At 33.3% G+C, this 20,561-nt stretch overlaps 1 protein-coding gene across 2 annotated transcripts in view; it reads left to right on the top strand.

Annotated features, from left to right (window-relative positions):
- The window catches only part of LOC149786603 (transportin-3-like), a 78,757-nt gene that overhangs the window by 43,049 nt on the left and 15,147 nt on the right, over positions 1–20,561 (top strand). For both annotated transcript variants that reach the window (XM_089977104.1, XM_089977103.1), the window contains exons 19-25: positions 1,299–1,378; positions 5,415–5,475; positions 7,436–7,576; positions 9,761–9,877; positions 10,755–10,849; positions 18,273–18,429; positions 19,904–20,071. In XM_089977104.1, the coding sequence (XP_089833230.1) occupies positions 1,299–1,378; positions 5,415–5,475; positions 7,436–7,576; positions 9,761–9,877; positions 10,755–10,849; positions 18,273–18,429; positions 19,904–20,071 (819 nt within the window). The remainder of the gene's footprint in view (positions 1–1,298; positions 1,379–5,414; positions 5,476–7,435; positions 7,577–9,760; positions 9,878–10,754; positions 10,850–18,272; positions 18,430–19,903; positions 20,072–20,561) is intronic.

The following is a 20,561-nucleotide window of genomic DNA, read 5'->3' on the forward strand; positions in this document are numbered from 1 at the left end:
CCATTATGGTTGCCATAGCAGTAATCTTGAAAATCTTTTTATCGCTACTCCTGCTAAACGGACAGTCATACGAACATAGCATTTTCAACAGAATACTTCTTACAGTATCTAGTTGTCCATAATGAAGATATTGCTGATCTGACATCAAATATGGCCATTATAGCCGGATTTTCACCAAAACAAGCTGCTTGTGGATGTCTAGTTGGTCCTGAATGAAAATGATACTAATTTGGCCATTTAGAAAATCTCGTTATCACTACTCCTGAATGGATTGCCATATTAACATGGGGATTTTGACCAAAAGAGTTCTTATGATATCTACTTAGATCTGCATGAACATGGTGCCAGTCTTACATGCAATATGGCTGCCATGATGGACATCTTAAAAATCTTGTTATCACTACTCCTGAATAGATTGCCATATTAACATGGGGATTTTGAGCAAAAGAGTTCTTATGATATCTACTTAGATCTAAATGAACATGGTGCCAGTCTTACATTCAATATGGCTGCCATGATGGCCAGCTTAAAAATCTTGTTATCACTACTTCTAAATGGATGGACTGCACCAGTGGCCTAGTGGTTTGAGCATCTGCCTCGGATGCTGGATGTCGCAGGTTTGAACCCTGGTCGAGTCATACCAAAGACTTATAAAAATGGTACTAACAACTGCCTTGCTAGGAGCTCAGCATTAAGAGGTTTGTGCTAGAACTGGTCAGCCTGGTGTCAGGATAATGTGACTGGGTGGGACATGATGCTACATGTTTGGGACAAGTTGCCCCACTGCTAGACATCACTATAAACTGCCACACTGCAGACATCGTAGCAGTATCCCTGAAAAATTGTTAAAGCTATATAAAAAATCCAAATCACACACACCTGAAAGGATATACATTTTGATCAGTAGACTTACAATGTCTATTTTTCTCCTAAGTGAAATGGTTTTGATCTGACATCCACTATGGCTGGCACAGTGGCCAATTTGAAACTCATATTTTTCCTCAAGAATATCAGATGTGGTTGATATTCTTTCTTCAAGAAGTAATGGTCTTATATTGAGTTCCAGGAAATTCTTTTAGGGCAATAGATTGTGGATCTTTGTGAGGAATGCCTGTTAATAAACATCAATAGTGCTTAGAATTGTAGAATTTAGACTTATTTTTCCACTGTTTTTTTTTCATAAGACCTTTTTGTAGCCTAATTGTGTATTCTTTAGAATTTTTTTACCAATATCAGACTCTAGCAAATTTTGCATATATTCTTAAAATTAAATGCATAAGATTCATTCTTTTCTTCAGCTCTTAACAGAAACACAGGCAGATGCTACAAACAAACGAGACCCAACTGTTTGGCTGGATCGCCTTGCAGCAATATTTAGGTAACTTGAGGGTTTCTTTGTTTTTGTGGCCTTCTTTTTATGTTGTGCCCATCCTAGATTATTTACACATACTTGCCTGGTTCAAAGCATACATGTATTCATGATCGAACAAGATCATTCAGTTCAAGTTAGATGGAATGGAGACACAGCTGTCACTTTTCTCACAGTGGTGGCAGTGATGTTAACAGTTTGTTAATCCTTTGGTTACAGATTCTCATTTTGCTAACATTTCCTAAATCCAGGGTTCCCACGCTACTAGGAAATCAGGAAAAAGTTGGGAGAAATGATAACTTTTTTCCTGATTGAAAAGTCCTTGAAGTTTACAAATATTGGAAAAACCTGGGACTTTCCTCCACAACTTGACACACAAAACAATTACGTGATTGAGTTGTAACTGAACTGGTCGTGCGTTAAATTTATAGAGTTCTAACCAGAATATTAGGAGGTTGCAGTATGGATCATTTGGGTGCTTGCCATAAATATATTTGTTGAGACAATCCAAATGCTCAGTAGATTAGATTCGTCTATTAGACAGTTCGATATCTGTATCTGAAAACCAGTCTAGCATCACAAGAGGCCAACATAGTGACGTTAAAGCATAGCCACTTAACGGGTGGGCTAGCAAACTTAAACATTGTTAAATCGAGTTACAACTGCATGAAAATCGAAATGAAAATTATTTAAATTCTCAGAAGTGGTGAGTATTAAAATCTTTAATCTGCTGAAATTTGAGCTGGTACTAGCGATTTTGATTGCTAGTCGTATTAGGACACACAAACTCACAATCTCACAACCACCATGTTCAAATATTGTAGGAAAAAAATATTAAATGAAAGTTGTATACTGTTGTAATAAAAATACAAAAATGAAAGAGCACAAAATTCTCTATATTTATTCCGAGACCAACTTCCAGGGTTTTATTGTATCACATTGAGAATTATATGTTCTTTCTGGCTTTTACAAAAGGTATCAAACTTTCATTTAATATAATTTAAATTTTGTATGACAACATTAAAAAGAAGTTTGTTGTTGCTATCACATGACTATTGGACTTCCAATGTCATTGTTTGAGAGTTGTGAAGTCATGTGACTATTAACGTAAATGGCGAATACTGGGTCAGGTTTCATATATGCCGAATTTTGTTTAGTCTGACAGCGGACTAAAGACAACGATTATAATACTGGCCATTTTTGAGAAAAAAAAATTTTCATATCGATTTCTTGCAGGTACAAGTCGAAATTTGCAAGGCCCACTGGTAAAGCTATTTTACGGTAGCATCAGATTCCAAATTTTCTATATGTAATTGCTCAGAACCCACACTCCATCCTTAATGTCAAAATGGGAAAAATGGGGTTGGAATATTCGGAGGAAACGTGGATTAGAAAAATTTTGAATCTCTAAGCTGAACTTAGGTGTGAAACTATTACACAGTCACATGTAGCTTGAAGCATTGGTTTCAGATCTTAAAAAGAACGCAGGAGAAATGGGAAATTGTCATCCCTTTTATTATATATTAAGAAACAATAAGAGCCCATGTATCAATAATGATTTTGGGACTGGTTTATTGAATTACAAGAAGACAAGTTGATGTTCTTTTGTCAAAATTTAAATCCACCCTTTTGTAAATGTCTTTAAATGATGGAATATTTAACCAAATCGTCTTTAGGAGTTTAGGTAGGTTGAAAAATCTTGTTTGAGATTTTATTGGCACACATAAATTCAGGATTAAACTTTTTTCATTACAAGATAAGATTTAAATACTTTGCATTTATTGGTTTTTTTTATACTGTGTTATGAAATGTTTACTTTGTATAACATGCACATATATTGCTCTAGAATTCTTTAGAATTAAAGTTTTGAAAGGAAACAAAATAATTTATGCTCATTATATTGTTTCCACTTGGCAACATTATGTAAGTCAGCAAAGTAAAGTTAGAATTTATAATCTGTACATTGAAATGGCTTTAAATCTCAATTTGTAGGAATATAGTAAGACTTTTTTCGTGTGACTCATTTTGTGGTTTTGTACATGATCATCTTTTCTGACATGTATGTTTTGGAGAGTCTTGAAAGAGAAACATCTTCAGATTTGGAAAATGCAGTGTTTTATAATCCAAAAGGTTCTTTAATTCCATTCAGCAAAGGTCATATGTTAACCTTGAAAAAATTAATTTCATCCTGGAAGACACGTGGAAAAGACCTGGAAATTTATATTTGGAAAAGTATGGGAACCATGTAAACCCTTTGATAGATTGTCCTCATATTTTGCAGGAATCATTTTGATGCTTAGACAATTCATTCTACAGCTTGCACATTCACCCCTTCTACCTTGGGGTCAAGGCCGTGGTCATAGAAAATTTGCCTTAATATTTATTGTTGGGGTGTTGATTTGCTAATATTCCTTAAAACCTTTGATAGATCCTCATCATACATGGCATTAATCATTACAAAGCTAAGACAATTCATTCTACAACATGCTTGGCCTCCCCTTTGTAAAGATTCCAGTCACAGATATGTGTGAAGGTTTTTGTTAAAGTCTCTTCTTTGGCCAATCTTTTCCTAAACCCCTAATAAGTCTTCATTCTGTTGATGAATTATAAATAAACTTACTTCATTCTGTGACATGCATGCTTGATCCTTCGATCTTGGGTTCAAAGACACAGTCTTAAAAAATTGCATAAAGTTTTTTGATTGCTTCTGTTTCCTTAACACCATGATGGATTTTCTTCAAACTTGGTATGTGTCAATATAAAACTATGACAATTCATTTGGTGACATGCACACTTGCCACCTTCACTTTGAGGTCAAGGCCAGTTGTAGTAAATTTGGTTTTAGGTTATGGTTTTGGCTTTTTCATTTGCTTATTTTTTCTAATTTCCTTGATGGATTTTGCTCATACATTGTATGAATGATTATACAATTCATTCTGCCATGTGCACTCTGACCCCTTTAGTCATGGAGTCAAGGTCACATTCATAGAAATTTGTATGTAGGTTATGATTAAACTTTTAAAATTTCCATATATTTCCTGACACCCCCCCCCCCATGGGTTTTGTTCATACAGTGGATGAATTGTCATAAAGCTGAGACCATTCATTCTGCAATAAACCTGCTGTCCCCATTTGACCTTGCATCAAGGTCACACATTTTACACCATTGCTTTGATTGTGTGCTTGACATGCAGGCCCTGACCTTGTTAACACTTCCTACATCAGTGTTGATAATTCTTGGCTCATTCTGGACTGCCACTCCCAAAAATTGTTTCTGTAGAATAGCACAAAAACCACTGCATGAATTGAAATGAAATACGTAATCCACATATAAGCAGAGAGTTGCAGACAAACACAGATGACAGGAACTTATTTTTCAGCTCTTCCACAGGTATTTTTGAAGTTATGGTTACTCTCTACTATATTGTCAAACTCAGTTTGATTGGGTCACAAAAATTGACCAGGTACACTATAAAGACTTTTAAAACTCCATGTTGAAATGAAGATGACATGATTCAGTTTTTTAAATTCCAAGGCATATTGTCATAAAAGTGTGGAATTTTCTTTTTAAGAAGTAACTTTGCCAAGCCTGTCTTGCATCTCATGTATGTGAAAGTAAAGTTGTAAATCCAAAGTTTTTATGGTAACCCAGTTAATGTTTTTTTACAACACTTCTTGGGTGTATTTTGCTAGATTGTTTTCAACACAAACAGCTTTTATTATGACATCACAGCACATGACATTCAATCTGGTTTGTACTGGGCCACACCTTTAGATTGACTTCATTTAAATATATATTTGGACTTTAATAATGAGTTTTGCCATTTGTGTTGCTCAGGCATGTAAATAATGACCTTCCAAGGAATATGGATGTATGAGGATCCACAGTAAGGTGAATAATTTGAATAATTGCCAATTAAAGGTATGTAGAATCAGATTCTACAAAACAACACCCATTACCTGTATGATAATAAGCATCACAAGAATTGTTATATATATATATATATATATATATATATTTATATACACACACATCTATTTGCAGGCACACTAGTCCAACAGTAACTAATGGACAGATGCATCCTTGCCAGACAGTTATACAAGAGGTAATTATCATGGTTCTCACAGCAAAGTTATTGGGACTGCAATAGCCAAGATCTTACTTTTATTGCTGCTTCTCATCTTGTGTGATATTTTAAGGAAACTTTTAATCAAGACTGTGGACACTGTTACATTACTATTAAAAAACCTTTTAAAATATAATCTGAAGATTGATTTTCATCCAGGCATTGATAGCATTCAAAACCAAAAGGAGATTGCTAATTTGCAGTCAGTATAATTTTGTGCTTCTCTTCAGAGACTTGTGTTACTTAACTTTTTGCTTTATATGAATCTAGTTGCAACAAAACTTTCTTCTTTTTACAACACAGTTTAGTGTTGCATCATAGAATCTGTATCATGTATTGACCCCATTATACAACACTTTTCAGTAACTGAAATGCTGTACATGTGTATTACAGATTTGTTTTGTAATTAGTTTATGGTATTTTCCATACATTTTGTCATTGGTTAGACGGAATGTTTGATGTGAGAAAAATTGCACTGTGCTTTAAGGGAGTCATAATGATATAATGTATCTTAGCTTAAAGTAGACTGTGCTTTAATGGAGTCAAAATGATATAATGTATCTTAAGTTAAAGTAGAATGTGCTTAAAGGGGGTCATAATGCTATAATGTATCTTAGCTTAAAGTAGACTATGCTTTAAGGGAGTCAGAATGATTTTAATGTATCTTAGCTTAAAGTAGACTGCTTTAAGGGAGTCAAAATGCTATCATGTATCTTAGCTTAAAGTAGACTGCTTTAAGGGAGTCATAATGCTATAATGTATCTTAGCTTAGAGTAGACTGTGCTTTAAGGGAGTCATAATGCTATAATGTATCTTAGCTTACAGTAGACTCAGAGACAGTCTTAAGATCCTTGTTTAAATTTTAGTTTTCAACAGAATTTTCTTCAATGCTGATGTTGTAAATAGTCTGTGCCTTTCTTCTCATTGATTGAACAATCTGAAAGTTATTGTAATACTTACAGTTTTATAGTTGTTTATGATTCAGAAGCCATACATTAGAAGATTCATTCTGAATGAACTCTGAAGTTGATTAATATGGATTTTGTTTTGAATGTTAATAAGTGCACTAATTGTGTTTAAATATGATACTGAATTAGACAGTACTTCATCAATTCAAAATACGCTGTATTTACAAAATGCATGTAGATTTGAATGGGTAATCTTTATACTGCACATAAAGACACTTGAATGTGCAGTATACATTTCATATCAAGGTTTATACATTTCTAGTCAGACTAAAAGTATAGTTTGATGTTGTTTAGTCTTTTATTACCTTATATTCTACATGAAATATAGTTTAGAGATAATCTTGTCTCAAATAATTGATCTCAAGTTTTGAGTTATATTCTTCAGATTATTTTTCAATGATGTTTATGTAGTTTTCATTGGAATGATGATATTAACATATATTTGTTTGAATATTTCAGTCCTCCATTCCTGATGGCATAATGTCCATTTTTAAAAATACCAAATACAGTTTGTTTTAATAGTGATAGTAACAAGCAAGATGGATGTTACCAAATTTTGTAAAACAATACAGCTCCATAGACCTTTTCAGATCGCTTTTTTTTATGTCAAGGGAGGCAACTCAGATTTTGATAAATGCTTAGCCCCAATGGTAGTTGTCTCCTTTGGAAATTGTTGCACTTTGATAATACTTGAACCTTAGAAATTACACTTTTAAAGGGAAATCACTGCAATAATTCATCCAGTAAAAATATTTAGATGTTGATATAAATTCTATAGTGACATCTATGACAACCCAACAATTTGAAATTTTTTTTTAAAGATAATTTAGAACATTATTTTTACAATAGTAAAAATGATCTTGAATAGTAATATCTCTTTCATTCCTTCATTTGATCTTTTGTAAATTAGTATCACTTGAGTCCACTAAGCCATCAGTATTCTCAATACTTTTATGAGCTTTATTCTGCAGGTTTGGCCAGTCTTATCGGAGGCTTGCAATAAATACCAGGCTGATGTTAGGATTATAGAGAGATGCTGTCGTTGTGTCCGCTTTGTAATAAGATGTCTTGGGAAGAGTTCTGCATCTCTTCTTACACCTCTAGTCACACAGGTATGAAATGTCAGCAAAGTATTCATCACATAACATTTGTCCTTGTCACAGTATAGAAATAAAAATTTATGATGTACTTAGGCACAACATCGTGCAACATTATTGAATCGTTGCTTTTGTTGTAAATGCCATTTTGTAGCACATGATAGGCTATACATAATGGCCTAAGGTGTAAAAGCTCTTTTTAAAATGCCAGTATAACCAGTGAGGAAAAGCTGGGAAACTAATTTTATTTAAAAATTTAAATCTAAAACTATGCAAAATACAAAACTGTAGAGCAGCACCTTATAGCAACTGTGTTCAATCACTTGGCCACCTGGGGCCCCAACTTTATTGACTAATGCAGTAACTTGGAACTTACATGATAAGAAAATTTTGAAGACTGGAATATGTCAGAAATTAAATAATTTGTCTTACCATTTAAGGGTACCACTCCGGTGGCCTAGTGGTTAGAGCGTCCGCCTCAGATGCGGTAGGTCATGGGTTCGATCCCCAGCCAAGTCATACCAAAGACTATAAACTGTCACACTGCAGACATGTAGCGATATGACTGAAAAATTGTTAAAGCTACATTAAAAATCCAAATCACACACACACTGACCATTTAAGGAGAAAAATGCTGAATACAGAGGTGCTGATCCTGTCCCTTTTAACTCAATACTAAAAATTTGTATACACTCAACTTCACTGTAACCAGTAGAATGGTGGTAGTTTAAGGAAAACAAAAAGTGACAGAGTGTTATACAAAATCCTAGCCAAACCATATAATTTTAAATGTCTCAATTACAGCGTGCAGCTTATACCATATGGCATGTACAATATAACTTTTATAATTTTTCATCTCATATCAGCATTCATATAAAATTGGCTATCACTTATGTACTGTCTTTATTTGAGTACCACATACAATGAATGGTTATGTTGTTTTTCATCTGTAGACCTCTTTTCTTTATAATATATGACTTTTGCAAAGAAAAAGAATCAGAATTTGCATTTTTGTAAACTGGAAACATTATCACATAGAATAAATGATAGCAATAGTATTGACAGCATGATCATATCATTTACTTTGAAGACGAGATAGAAAAAAGGCCAGTTGTGGCGCTGTTAACATTATGACCAAGTTTGCATGGGTATCTATTACAGTCTCTTACTAATCAACTTGGCCACAGATTAGTTAATGTCTTTTTGCACTTTAGCATAGCAGTGTGACAAAGCAGAAAACATCCAGGTCAACCTGAATGATTTAACAATTGATAGCTACAGATATAATCTAAATTATTGAGGTTTGGGGAATGTAGATTAGATCCAATATCCCCACCCCCACCCCCCCACCGCCCATCTTTTGCATATTGTACTGGGCAACTAATCAAGGCAGTCTTTTGCCCTGGGATGCATTGTGTCTTTCATTTCTCTAACACGTAAATTGTGTACTTTATGACGAAAAAGAAAAAGGAGGGCATATTCTTCATGATATTGTTACGAATCAAGCTGAATATTGCCATTTCTGATAATATAGATATCTCACATTTAAAATGTCTTCACTGTTTTCATCCAGTCCTGTTGAAACAATTGTCTTAACAAGCTTCAATCAGTTTGCATCTAGTGCAAAGATAGCTTCAGTGTCTGGCCATTTTATATTATTGAAATATGCATTGTAAAGTTTACTGCTTACAGTGTGTAGAAAACAGTGTTTAGAATTGATGAAGGTCATACATAAGAAAGCATGTTATTATTGCTTTTTTATCATACTGATTTCATTTGACTAAGGAATTTATGTGATAAATGTGACAGCAGTTATGGGTCTGTGTAATTTCCAGTTGAACTCTCCTTTTAAGTGATAGATATGGTAGACATTTCTTGTGCTGTTATTGTGTGACTAGACTAATATGTTTTTAAAAAAAGGATCTCATTGTAAAAGAGAAAACCACCAATTAAATGGTTAATGAGTTTTTTGTTTGAACTTAAAGGCAGTTATTATGTACAATTTTAATGCATCAATATAACCTTTAACATAAATAATGGACTTGGTGGAATTGTTTATTTTCAGCCACTTTTGTTGGATGTTTATAATATGTATGTAAACCAGTGCTGATCTGTGTATACAAATATTATAATTTAAGTAAAACATTTTTATTAACAGGAATGTATTTTTAAAGTTTGACGTTTGTCGGTTTCTTTCAGATGGTAACATTATACCAGGTCCATCAGCACCCCTGTTTCCTGTATTTAGGGAGTATTTTAGTAGATGAATATGGGACAGATCCTGGTTGTGTCACAGGTCTTCTGGAAATGTTACAGGTCTGCTTTTTTATTTATTTTGGTGGTTGATCAAATATATTTAACAAATCAGCTGTATTCAGTTTAATTTGGTTATTTCATTGCATAGCTGTGAATTATTGTTTTATTAAATAATTCAGTTCAAGTCACAAAATGTAAAAAAATTCACTCATAGAATGTAAACTTTGCTTTAAAATTAAATGTTTCCTTCCACCTTCCACACATTTTAGTAGAATACTTATTGGCTTGAACTCCCAGGATAGCTCATTCTTGTTTCTAGTGACAGAAAGTTTTGTATAGTAATTACATGTAACCTTGTCTTTCTCAAACTGTTTTGTCAAATTTTTGGGGGTGATAGAGTAATCCAGATTCCTAAGTAATTGCAAATACCTTTGTTATTGCTTTGGTTTCTAACGACATACAGTGAATTATTGTTTTTAAGTATTGTTTATTAGTCTTTCATCGACTTGAAGAAAATTCCATTTTCCAGTGTCATTTTATTGTTTAAAACAAAACACTATTCTGCTTTGACACTATCATACCTGCAGTAGCATAAGTATGTTGGTATCATTGAGGCATGATTCTTGGGTGCTTGAAGATATTCCATAAAATGTACAATTTATTGACATGAAAATATATCTTTGTGCAAATATATCACTGATAATATTAAAATGTTGATAATTATCTGAATAGGAAAGTATTTTCAGTAAAATAAGCATAGTTGTTTCATTATTTTTGATTTTTTATGTGAGTTTAATGGGGAGATGTTAAGTACTTTAGCTTTGTAACTACTATACATAGAATTTGTTTGAAAATATTTAATCATTCTGATGTATGAATAAATATTCAAAACTTACAATATTGTAACGAATTCGCCAGCCTCTTCATTCCTTTCCAGGCATTTTGTGGTCCCACATTTAAGTTGCTAGAAGAACACAATGGTTTACGAAATCATCCTGACACAGTAGATGATCTTTTTAGATTGTGTTTGAGGTAAGTTTTACCCTAGTTTTCAATGGGAAATATCAATATTCCTTTCCAATTATATATAATAAGGTGGAATTTTAGTAGCAAAGGGGCTGGTTTGTTTAATTTAAAGGTGTCATAAGGTGTATTGTAGGCTGTTCTATTCATTGCATTCGGTCCATCTCGACCCCCATCCTAATATCATTCTCATTTTCTTTTTCTGAGCAAAAATACAAAAGCACTTATCTCTCAGAAAGTTTGCTATGTGGCTAACTTAATTGAACATATCAAACATTATTCTTTAAAAATAGTCTCATTCTTATGCAAGCCCATTCTTTCATTTTGTTCAGTAGTTTCTTTTCTTTTCTATTTCTTAGTCCTTGTACATTTTTATATAGTCTGCGCTGTCAGTCTCTTAGATGAAAAATTGATGCTAGTTTTTAACATAGCCTGTTGGTTTTGGAGAGCAGGTTAAGGATCAAGAGTTGAAAGATTAAAGTTTACATCATAATAAAATGGTTTAGCAGCTTTGTTGCTACTTTATCTCCTAGAATAAATGACATATGCAAAAAATTGGTTAAACTGTGACTGAAATTACAGTATTTTCAGTAGACACTCAAGATTATTACAACTTCCGGTATCTGAAGTACTGCCTTTTTCTGTCAGCACTTATTCATAAAATTGTAAATCATGTATAGAATTGATTGTTTGATTATGTGACAAGATAGTGTTATATCCTTGACTAAACTACATAAAATGCTGTTCATGTATATTGATGGATATCATTCCTTCTTCGGTACAGTAGATGGTCCAAGCTATCTCCATAACAGCAAATTATTCATAAACATTAGTGGTCTTCAACAGATTCCAAATTAGAGCATTTATATCCACAAAAATGTCCATGAATAACTTTCCACATATGGGGTAGCATATATACATACATTATAAATTTGGTGCAAATGCCAACTCCATAGAAACAAATCTACCATGACATAATTCACTGGTGTATCTGGGTCTATGCAGTTTGTTATATGTAATCAGTAGAACAGCAACATAGATCCTGATATTGTGATACATCATGTGACAGCAGATCAGGGTTTATGTTTGCACAGTACATATGCATAACAGATCATTGTTATGGAGAAACTTATGCATCATTATGACATTGAGTTAAAAAGTTTTAAAGGCTGGAAATCGAGTAGTGGAAGACTCATATTGAATTGTTTTGCTGCTTTTATTGCCACATATTTGAAAGGCTTGTTAACTTAAGTAACAAAAGCGTAAGTATGGGATTTGGTGTGCATCTGAATAGGAAGTCAGAAAGTCATGAGAAGGAGCAGTAAAGTGTCAAAAGCTGCAAAAGCTGCATTATAGTGTCAAAAGCTGCAGTATAGTGTCAAAAGCTGCATTATAGTGTCAAATGCTGCAGTATAGTGTCAAAAGCTGCATTATAGTGTCAAATGCTGCAGTATAGTGTCAAAAGATTCAAAAGCTGCAGTACAGTGTCAGAGCTGCAGTAAAGTGTCAAATCCTTGGGCATGTAAGCTGTAATGTATTGTTTTTTTCAGACTAAACGATTATATACAATGATGCCAGAATTAAATCATTTTTGATAGATTTTAGATGGCTTGGTAAAGAATTTCCATGTTATTAAATAAAGAACTTGTCTTGAAGAAATAAAAAGGAAATGAAATTATATAATTGCTATAATTTTAAAATAGTAGCTTGAATACAATCTAGAAGAAAACCGATTTTAAATGTAAAACGAAAAAGTCAGTTGTATGAAATACAAGATTATTTGATAAAACGGGAATATTATTGACTGTTCAGCTTGTATGTAAACTCTTTGCCAAGTAATAAGCAAACAAAATGGCTGGGACATAAATTGATGGAATAATTCAGTCGTGTAATATTTTTCTTGGGCTGTGAAGTTGAAATGACCTCTGTATAGAGGTGCCCCATTTGTTATTTAGGTGCCTGATTGATTTGATAGCTTGGTGACAAAACACCATTTTAAATCCTGTCTTTAAATCTCACCATATTTGTATTCAAAACGATATGAAGTAAGTATGTTGTCTTGGTTACAGCATGCTTGACCAGTTAGTTTCTAGCATACTAACTTTATTTGCATTGAAAAAAGTATTAATCAAGTTCATAAGCTCAACAGCAGGAGTGATCGCTTACACATCTGTGCATGTTTATCCATATGTCCTTCCACACCCTAGACTGAGCTCAATGCTTAAGTATTTTGTTTGTTTTCTAGCAAAATAAAATGTGAACTCAACAAAATGGGGATATCTTGTTTTATATAGTCACATTGATTTCTGATGTAAATAGCAAACCTGTTCATAAAAATATATGTCTCTTTTTGCCACCACTGCTAGTGGGATGGAATCTTGATTCGTTCTGTCTCTTGATAAATCTGTCCATCCCAGGAATCTTGTAAGCATGTTTGCCTCAAAGTCATTCAACATAGATAAAAAAAATGTGGTAGGCATGTTTTTGTTTTTATTTAGATGATCAGAGTAGATTTTTATGCTATTTGGCTTTGTATTTACACTCTTTTAAAAATAATTTTTAATGTAGGTGTTTTCAGTTTTTTTTTAGAAGTTTTTCATGTTTTGGAACTTTATTTTGTAATAGCCATTATTGTTCAGAAGTTAAACAATAATACAGACATACATAAGTTTATGCAGAAGCAGCTCTTCTGTTCATATAACTTTTTTAGATTTTTGTACTATTTTATTTTTCAAGTATAGACCTTTGTTTTCAAGCTTGGATAATTTAGTCTTATGCAGTGCAAACCTTGTTAGTATAATTACTTGAAAATAACATGTGACATAGATGCATACAATTTGTAGGCATCTTTCTTTCAGTATATAGATAATCAAATGGGATTTTTGTTTTCTTTTTGGACTTTTTGTAAGTTTTCTTGATCCGTTGTTCCAGACCCTTTTATGCCCCTTTCATATTTATAGTGTTGCCCCATCCATCAATTATATCAGGTCAAGTCCATCAGATTTTCTTTTCTGTTCAATATAGTTGTCAAGCCCATGTTTAACTTTGAAATTTCCCTTTCTCTTGCGCCAATTTTTTTTCTTCTGCTCTGTAACATTTGAAAAACTTCATGGACTGAAGCCAACATTTTGCAAGAGGCTTTGCTCTGAGAAGATCTAGGTCAATATAAGTTTTCACCATTTTTCAACATACAGTACCCATCATGGGTCAGCTGCCCTTGAGAAAGACTCAGCTCCCATTTCATTTGCTTGATGTAGACAGTAAAGTTTTCTATTAAACCGACAAAACAAACAGAATTGAATGGAGTTCATGTATGCACATTTTTTAAATGTAAATAACATTTGAAGACTTTCATGGAGTCGACTCAAATTTTATATTTAGTTCTACATTAGAGTATCCAATGTCAGAGTTTTATTTCAAGATTTTTTAACAAACTTTTCCTGGTCCCAGTTTGACTTGAACTTTGCCATAACAGCTCAGTAACTTCTGAAGAACTTCATTGATTTGAACTGAATGTGGTAGGCATCTTTACATTACCAAGACCTTGGTCAAATTCACTTCGCATTTTTTGGGCAAAATGTTGTGGAGTTATGAACCTCCTGTTTTTTATTTGTAACTCCGCCCTCAATTGCATCCTACCTGTGGATCAACAATGTCATATTGACAGATTTCTGGTTCTGAAAATCTCATCAGCACAGTTATTACAAAAACTGCTCAACCATGGCAAATGAACTTTCTATGGATTTTGCAAGAATAATACTTTCTTTGTCAGCTTCAGATTTTGTGTTGACATATTTTTGAACTGTGTATGTAAACTTTTAATTTGTGTTATGGTTTGATTTGGTGCTTTATGTCACAGCAACACAAGTAGGTTATTTAATGTTGAGACAATTGGAATAAATTGCCTTATCGAAGGACACACCTTGATAGCTGACCCAGGCAGGTCTGATGATTCAACGCTGCACACTTCCAGTCACAAGTCTGGCATGCTATTCCATTGAGCATGCTATTCCATTGAGCATGCTATTCCACTGAGCATGCTATTCCATTGAGCTACCAGGGTTCATTGTATTAGGATTTTATCTCCTCATTATACAAGAAAAACAGACATTTATCTATTGATACATTGACCTTGAAATTAAATATTTTAAATTAATTTTCAATTTCATAGTATTTGGCACTTCTATTTTTCTTATTCCTTTTCAATTCTGTTCTTTCTATCACACTAGCAGTGAATGTACCTATTGACAAATGCCTAAAGGTTTACATTTATTTATTATTACACTATTTCACAAGAAATGAGTTGTAGCAATTTTCAAGCAAAACTTAACTTTCAACATGCGGCAGGTTTAAATGAATGAAATATGAAATGCAATTCCTAACATTTGATCTTTACTTGCTGTAAATAATTACAGTGAATTCATTTACTTTTGTGGATATATATTTTCTAATATACTGTTTAATCAATGTTTGAATTTATCGATTTGGGAGTGGGGGCAGTCTCATTGTTTCCATAGAAAAATCATTATTCATTGGAATTTTAAATTTTTGGTTTTTGCTACAATCACACATTTATTGAAAATTGGCTTATGAAAAATAGTAAATTCACAGTTTAAGATTTCTTTGCCTGAGCACCAGTATTTAATAACATGATGGTACAGTCAAACAAATAAGTAAATAAATTAATAAATAACATAAAAGATACACTAACTTAATTTCTCATTTCTGAAAACTTAAGATGCAACTATTTTAATTCAAAAGCTGAATGCCTTACTCTGCAGCATGCCATGTCTTTTATCTGAGATATGTATTTTACTGACATTTATTTTCTCATTTCTCCACTTTTTTTTAGAGGTCCATGTCAGTACCATCAGTACTTCTGATTATCCTGTTCAATAATTTTTGTTTAATAATATGAATGTCCAATTCATGTCAAAAATCTTAGAAAAAGTTGTTCTATCCCAACTTGTATCTCATCTGAATTCAGTCATTTTAGCAATGTACAGTCTGCATATCACCATTGCCACAGTACTGAACTACTTTTCAGAAAGTAGTTAATGACCTCTCTGCTTTGGATAGCGGAAAGATTACAGTTCTCACCTTTCTTGACTAGTCTGCAGCATTTGACACAATAGACCATGATATATTACTTCACTGTCTCCAGCATGTATTTGGCATTTGCGATACAGCCTTACTATGGTTCAAGTCCTGCTTGGTCAACAGGACACAAATTGTGTCCACAAATGGAAAACACTCCAGCCCAGTTGATCTATGTTGTGCTGTTCCACAGGGACCTGTCCTCTTCATTCTATACACTCAGCCGCTCTCAAGTGTCATAGATCATCATCCATTGTCTCACCATTTGTATGCTGATGACACCCAAATATACAATTCTAGCCACCCAACTGAAGTTGATGCTACCATCCAAGGTGTAGAGAGGTGCAATTCCGATGTGAAATCATGGATGACATGTAACAAGCTGCAGATGAATGATGATAAAACTGAAGCCATTCTGATTACAAGTCAAAGACTTTCTCATTCATATTATTTACCTCAAACAATAAATATCAGCAACACCAGCATTAAATTCATGCAGTCATTATGAAACATAGGTGTTACTCTCGACAGTACTCTCTCATTGCACTAACATGTCATGAACATGTGCAAGATTGCATATCTTGAGCTGAGACGCATCAGCTCTATTCTCAGCTATCTTTTAGTTGATGCCACTAGAACACTTGAATGTTCCTTAGTACTTTCAAGACTGGACTATTGTAACTCAGTTCTGTCCAGTTCGTCTCAATATCTACTCCAGAACCTTCAAAAAGTTCAATACACAGCTGCTTGGATCATCCTTAGAGTACCACGATCAGATCACACATCCCCCTGCTCTGTACCCTACACTTGCTATCCATTTGATCCAAAATATGAAAAGATGTGCACTCTGTGCTATGTTTCACTGATGGGCTTCATTCCAACATACCCAACCTCACCCATGTGTACACACCAGCAAGATACTTACAATCCTCTTCTGACACTCGTATTCTCATTATTCCCACTATGAAAACGAAGTCATAAGGACAGTGTTCTTTTCATACCAGGGTCCAGCAATGGGGAATGAATTGCCCACTGAACTTAGACACAAAGAAACAGTGATCTCATTCAAGAGTGCCCTTAAAACTCACTACTTTGACTGCAAGAACAAACTTAAAGACCTAATAATGTTTCCTTACCTTAAATATTTTTCAGCACGTTTACTATTTTCTAATTTCATGGTGTTTTTTTATTGTTGTAGCCATATCATTATACATGTTTTTTATGTTATATGTGTTGTATAATATTGTAAAGTGCTTAGAGCTTCTAAAGATTAGGCGCTATACAAAGTCCACATTATTATTATTATTATTATTATTATTATTATCATTTTATATATGTATTGTACCACATCTTATTAAATACCCATTTAATCTTTCATGCTTCATCTGGCATTCTAATTGCTATTCAGTACATATTTCTGTATCACACAGATTAGAACCACTCAGGTGTCTTCTTTGATGTCCAAACATCAGTATTTTTAGATATTTTTAGAAAGTATAACTTTTATAAATCTCATTTTGAATTTAATTTACACTGGAAAGCTACAGATATTTAGAAATCATAATATATAGGGTGTGTAATAAATACTAAACCATATTTGTGTTTTGTTCTGTGTCTGGGGATAGAACTTGTTTAGCTTATGAATATATCTCTGCATGATGGCCTCGATGTATTCCTATACTTTATGATACTCGTTCTTTCTTCTGCCTCAGAACAAAAGACATTTAGTTTTGTGTATATAATGAAACTTAACAGGTCAGACTACTCAACATATCTAAATATTTTCTTGGAATTTGTTTAAAAAAACATTTATTTTTCTTTCATCTTGTAATGATTATTATCCTGATTTATTAATATATCATACTGGATTTATGGCATTTCGTAAGAAATACCAATATTCTACATACATAGGAGATTCAGCTTTTATTAGTTTCATGTGGAATGATAAAGACTCGTTATTATCCATATTTTATAAGTATTTATGAAGCTAAATATCCGAATACTATGAATAACAATTGAAATTTTTGGGTTGTCAATCTGTAAATATACAAAAGCAAATCGACGAAACAGTGAGTATAAATTTATTTGGCTTTTAAAAATATTGATGAAATATTAAATGCTGACTTCATATATTGTGTAGTCATCACACTGGGTGGCGAATAAATTATTAAAACTTGGTAAATGTTGGGAGAATTTTGTTTCCTGCCAGTTGAAATAAAGTGTAACAATTGCTTCAGATGCATATGTCAGAATAATGAGTGAAATTATATACCGTTTGAGTAGTAAATGTGCAGTTGTTTTCTATCCATTATGGTAATTGTCCTGATATTTCCAGGTTTGTTCAGCGTTCTCCAGTCCCATTTTTACAGAGTGTTGTGGCCAAGCCAATCATATGTTGTGCAATAGCTGCCTGCTCTCTTGATCACAAAGATGCTAATGCCTCTGTTATGAAGTTTCTCAATGATTTTTTAAAGTGCGCAAATACTAAAGAGGTAAGCTAAATGTTACTGTAATCATGCTGTAAATAAATTAAAGATATTTTTTTTGCTGATAGGCACCTGTGTAGGATGTACACTCAGCTGTAAGTTCCACAGTTCACATTATGCTATTGAAATGACTGACTGACTAGGCTATTGGCTGTTCACTTGTTATTGCAGGTATAACTAGAACAATTGAAGTTGCTCACCATCGCAAACCCCAATGGTTTTTTTAGCTCTGCTCATCATAGACCAAAACAGATTATTTATTGCTCTGTTGTCCATCATCCATCCATCCAAAATGTGTTATCGCTGCACCCTTAAACTACTTGGAGAATTACCTTGAAACTTTACAGACACATTTGTCCCATTGTCTATTTGGTCCTTAAACTACTTGGAGAATTACCTTGAAACTTTACAGACACATTTGTCCCATTGTCTATTTGGTCCTAAATGGAAAACTGTGCTGCTCAGACATCCAATATGGTCATCGTATTGGCCATCTTGAAAATCTTATTATCACTACTTCTCCAGAATGGGTGGTCACATGATATGGAATTTCCACTAAAGGAATTCCTATAATGTCTAATAAGTCCTAAATGAATATAGTGCCAGTCTGATATCCAGTATGGCTACTGCGGCAGCCATCTTAAACATTTTATCAAATGGGCTAATTAAATACTTTTTTAGAACTCATTTAATTATTTGTTTATGCTGCACTTGACTAACATGTCTTTTCTCAGAATAATGCTACTCTTCCATAATGAATGGTCGTATCAAGATGGTGTTTTCACTGAAAAACTTTTTATGATGTCCCTTTGGTCCTAAACAATAATGGTACCAGTCCAATGTGTACCAAAACATTTCCTAAATTTATTAAGATTTTATATAAAAAATGTTATACACTCTCAGTTTGTAAGTAATCCTTATGGTTTAAATTTTCCTTGCATTCTTATTTTTAGCTCACCATTTCTTAAGGCCAAGTGAGCTTATGGTATCATCCTGGTATTATTATTTCTTGTGCATTATATTTCAGTATTTTTATTTCTTCTATTAAAAATCAAAACAAAACAGGGTCTGTTTTAAGATTTGTGATTGTAAGATTTACAATTGTTTATGAAAGATGTAGCCAGATGAACAAACTAATGCATGAAAATATTGTTGCACAACAATGGGTTGAAGCAGTAACCCTAATTTTTCATTAAATCCCTCCATTTTAAGAAAATTATCCACCCCTACTCCCTATTTTGTTTGTTCATATGGCAGGTTGGCAAGTCATTCCCCAAATTTTTGGTCTAGAATACACCCTGCTAAAGCAGTCCGACCTTTACATACATACATAGATACATACATACATACATACATACATACATACATACATACATACATACATGCACACACACACACACACACACACACACACATTGCTTTCCTGATTTTTAATGATTATATTCTTACTGAAATGTACATATATGTTTTATTTTGTTAGGACAAGGTTGACTTTGACTCGAGGAGGTCTTTGGTCAGTGGTTTGATGTCTGACCATGGTCATGCTCTAGTCCATGCATTGGTGCACTCCATTGTCTACTGTCTACCCACCTACATGTGTGCAGACATAGCAGATGTTGTATGGGAGATAATGCAGCTAGACAGGCCCGTGAGTAAACATGCCAATATGATTCATAAGAGTTCATCTACCTTTATAAGTTATTGCAGTCTCTGGATTGTTTTTCTTAGAGTCATCAGCATCTTTTTATGTCTGTGTATTACACCAAGCAGATAATTTACTCCAGATAATTTTTAAGTGATGGAAGTTAGGTACTCAATTGATTTCAGACTTGGAGTGATATCATTCCTCAAAACTAAATTTGAATGGCATGTCAATGTTTGTAAAGGAACATAACCCAGATCTGGATCCAAAGAGGAAACGATTAGACTAGTTACTTCCTAATAAGATTTGACAATTTCTGATGTGGACTTCTAACTATACTGAATCATTGCAATAGAATACGCAAAATAATTGCTTAAATGTTTTCTCCAATTTTTAATATAAATTTTTAATCCTTTCTCTGTTAAGAGATATAGTTCATTACTTTGTTGTCTTTGCTTGTACTTTCTATTTTACTATTGTGAATTCTTACCCACTC

The sequence above is a fragment of the Sinohyriopsis cumingii genome, chromosome 12 (assembly GCF_028554795.1).
Source record: "Sinohyriopsis cumingii isolate HCF-2022 chromosome 12, ASM2855479v2, whole genome shotgun sequence".
Lineage (NCBI taxonomy): Eukaryota > Metazoa > Mollusca > Bivalvia > Unionida > Unionidae > Sinohyriopsis > Sinohyriopsis cumingii.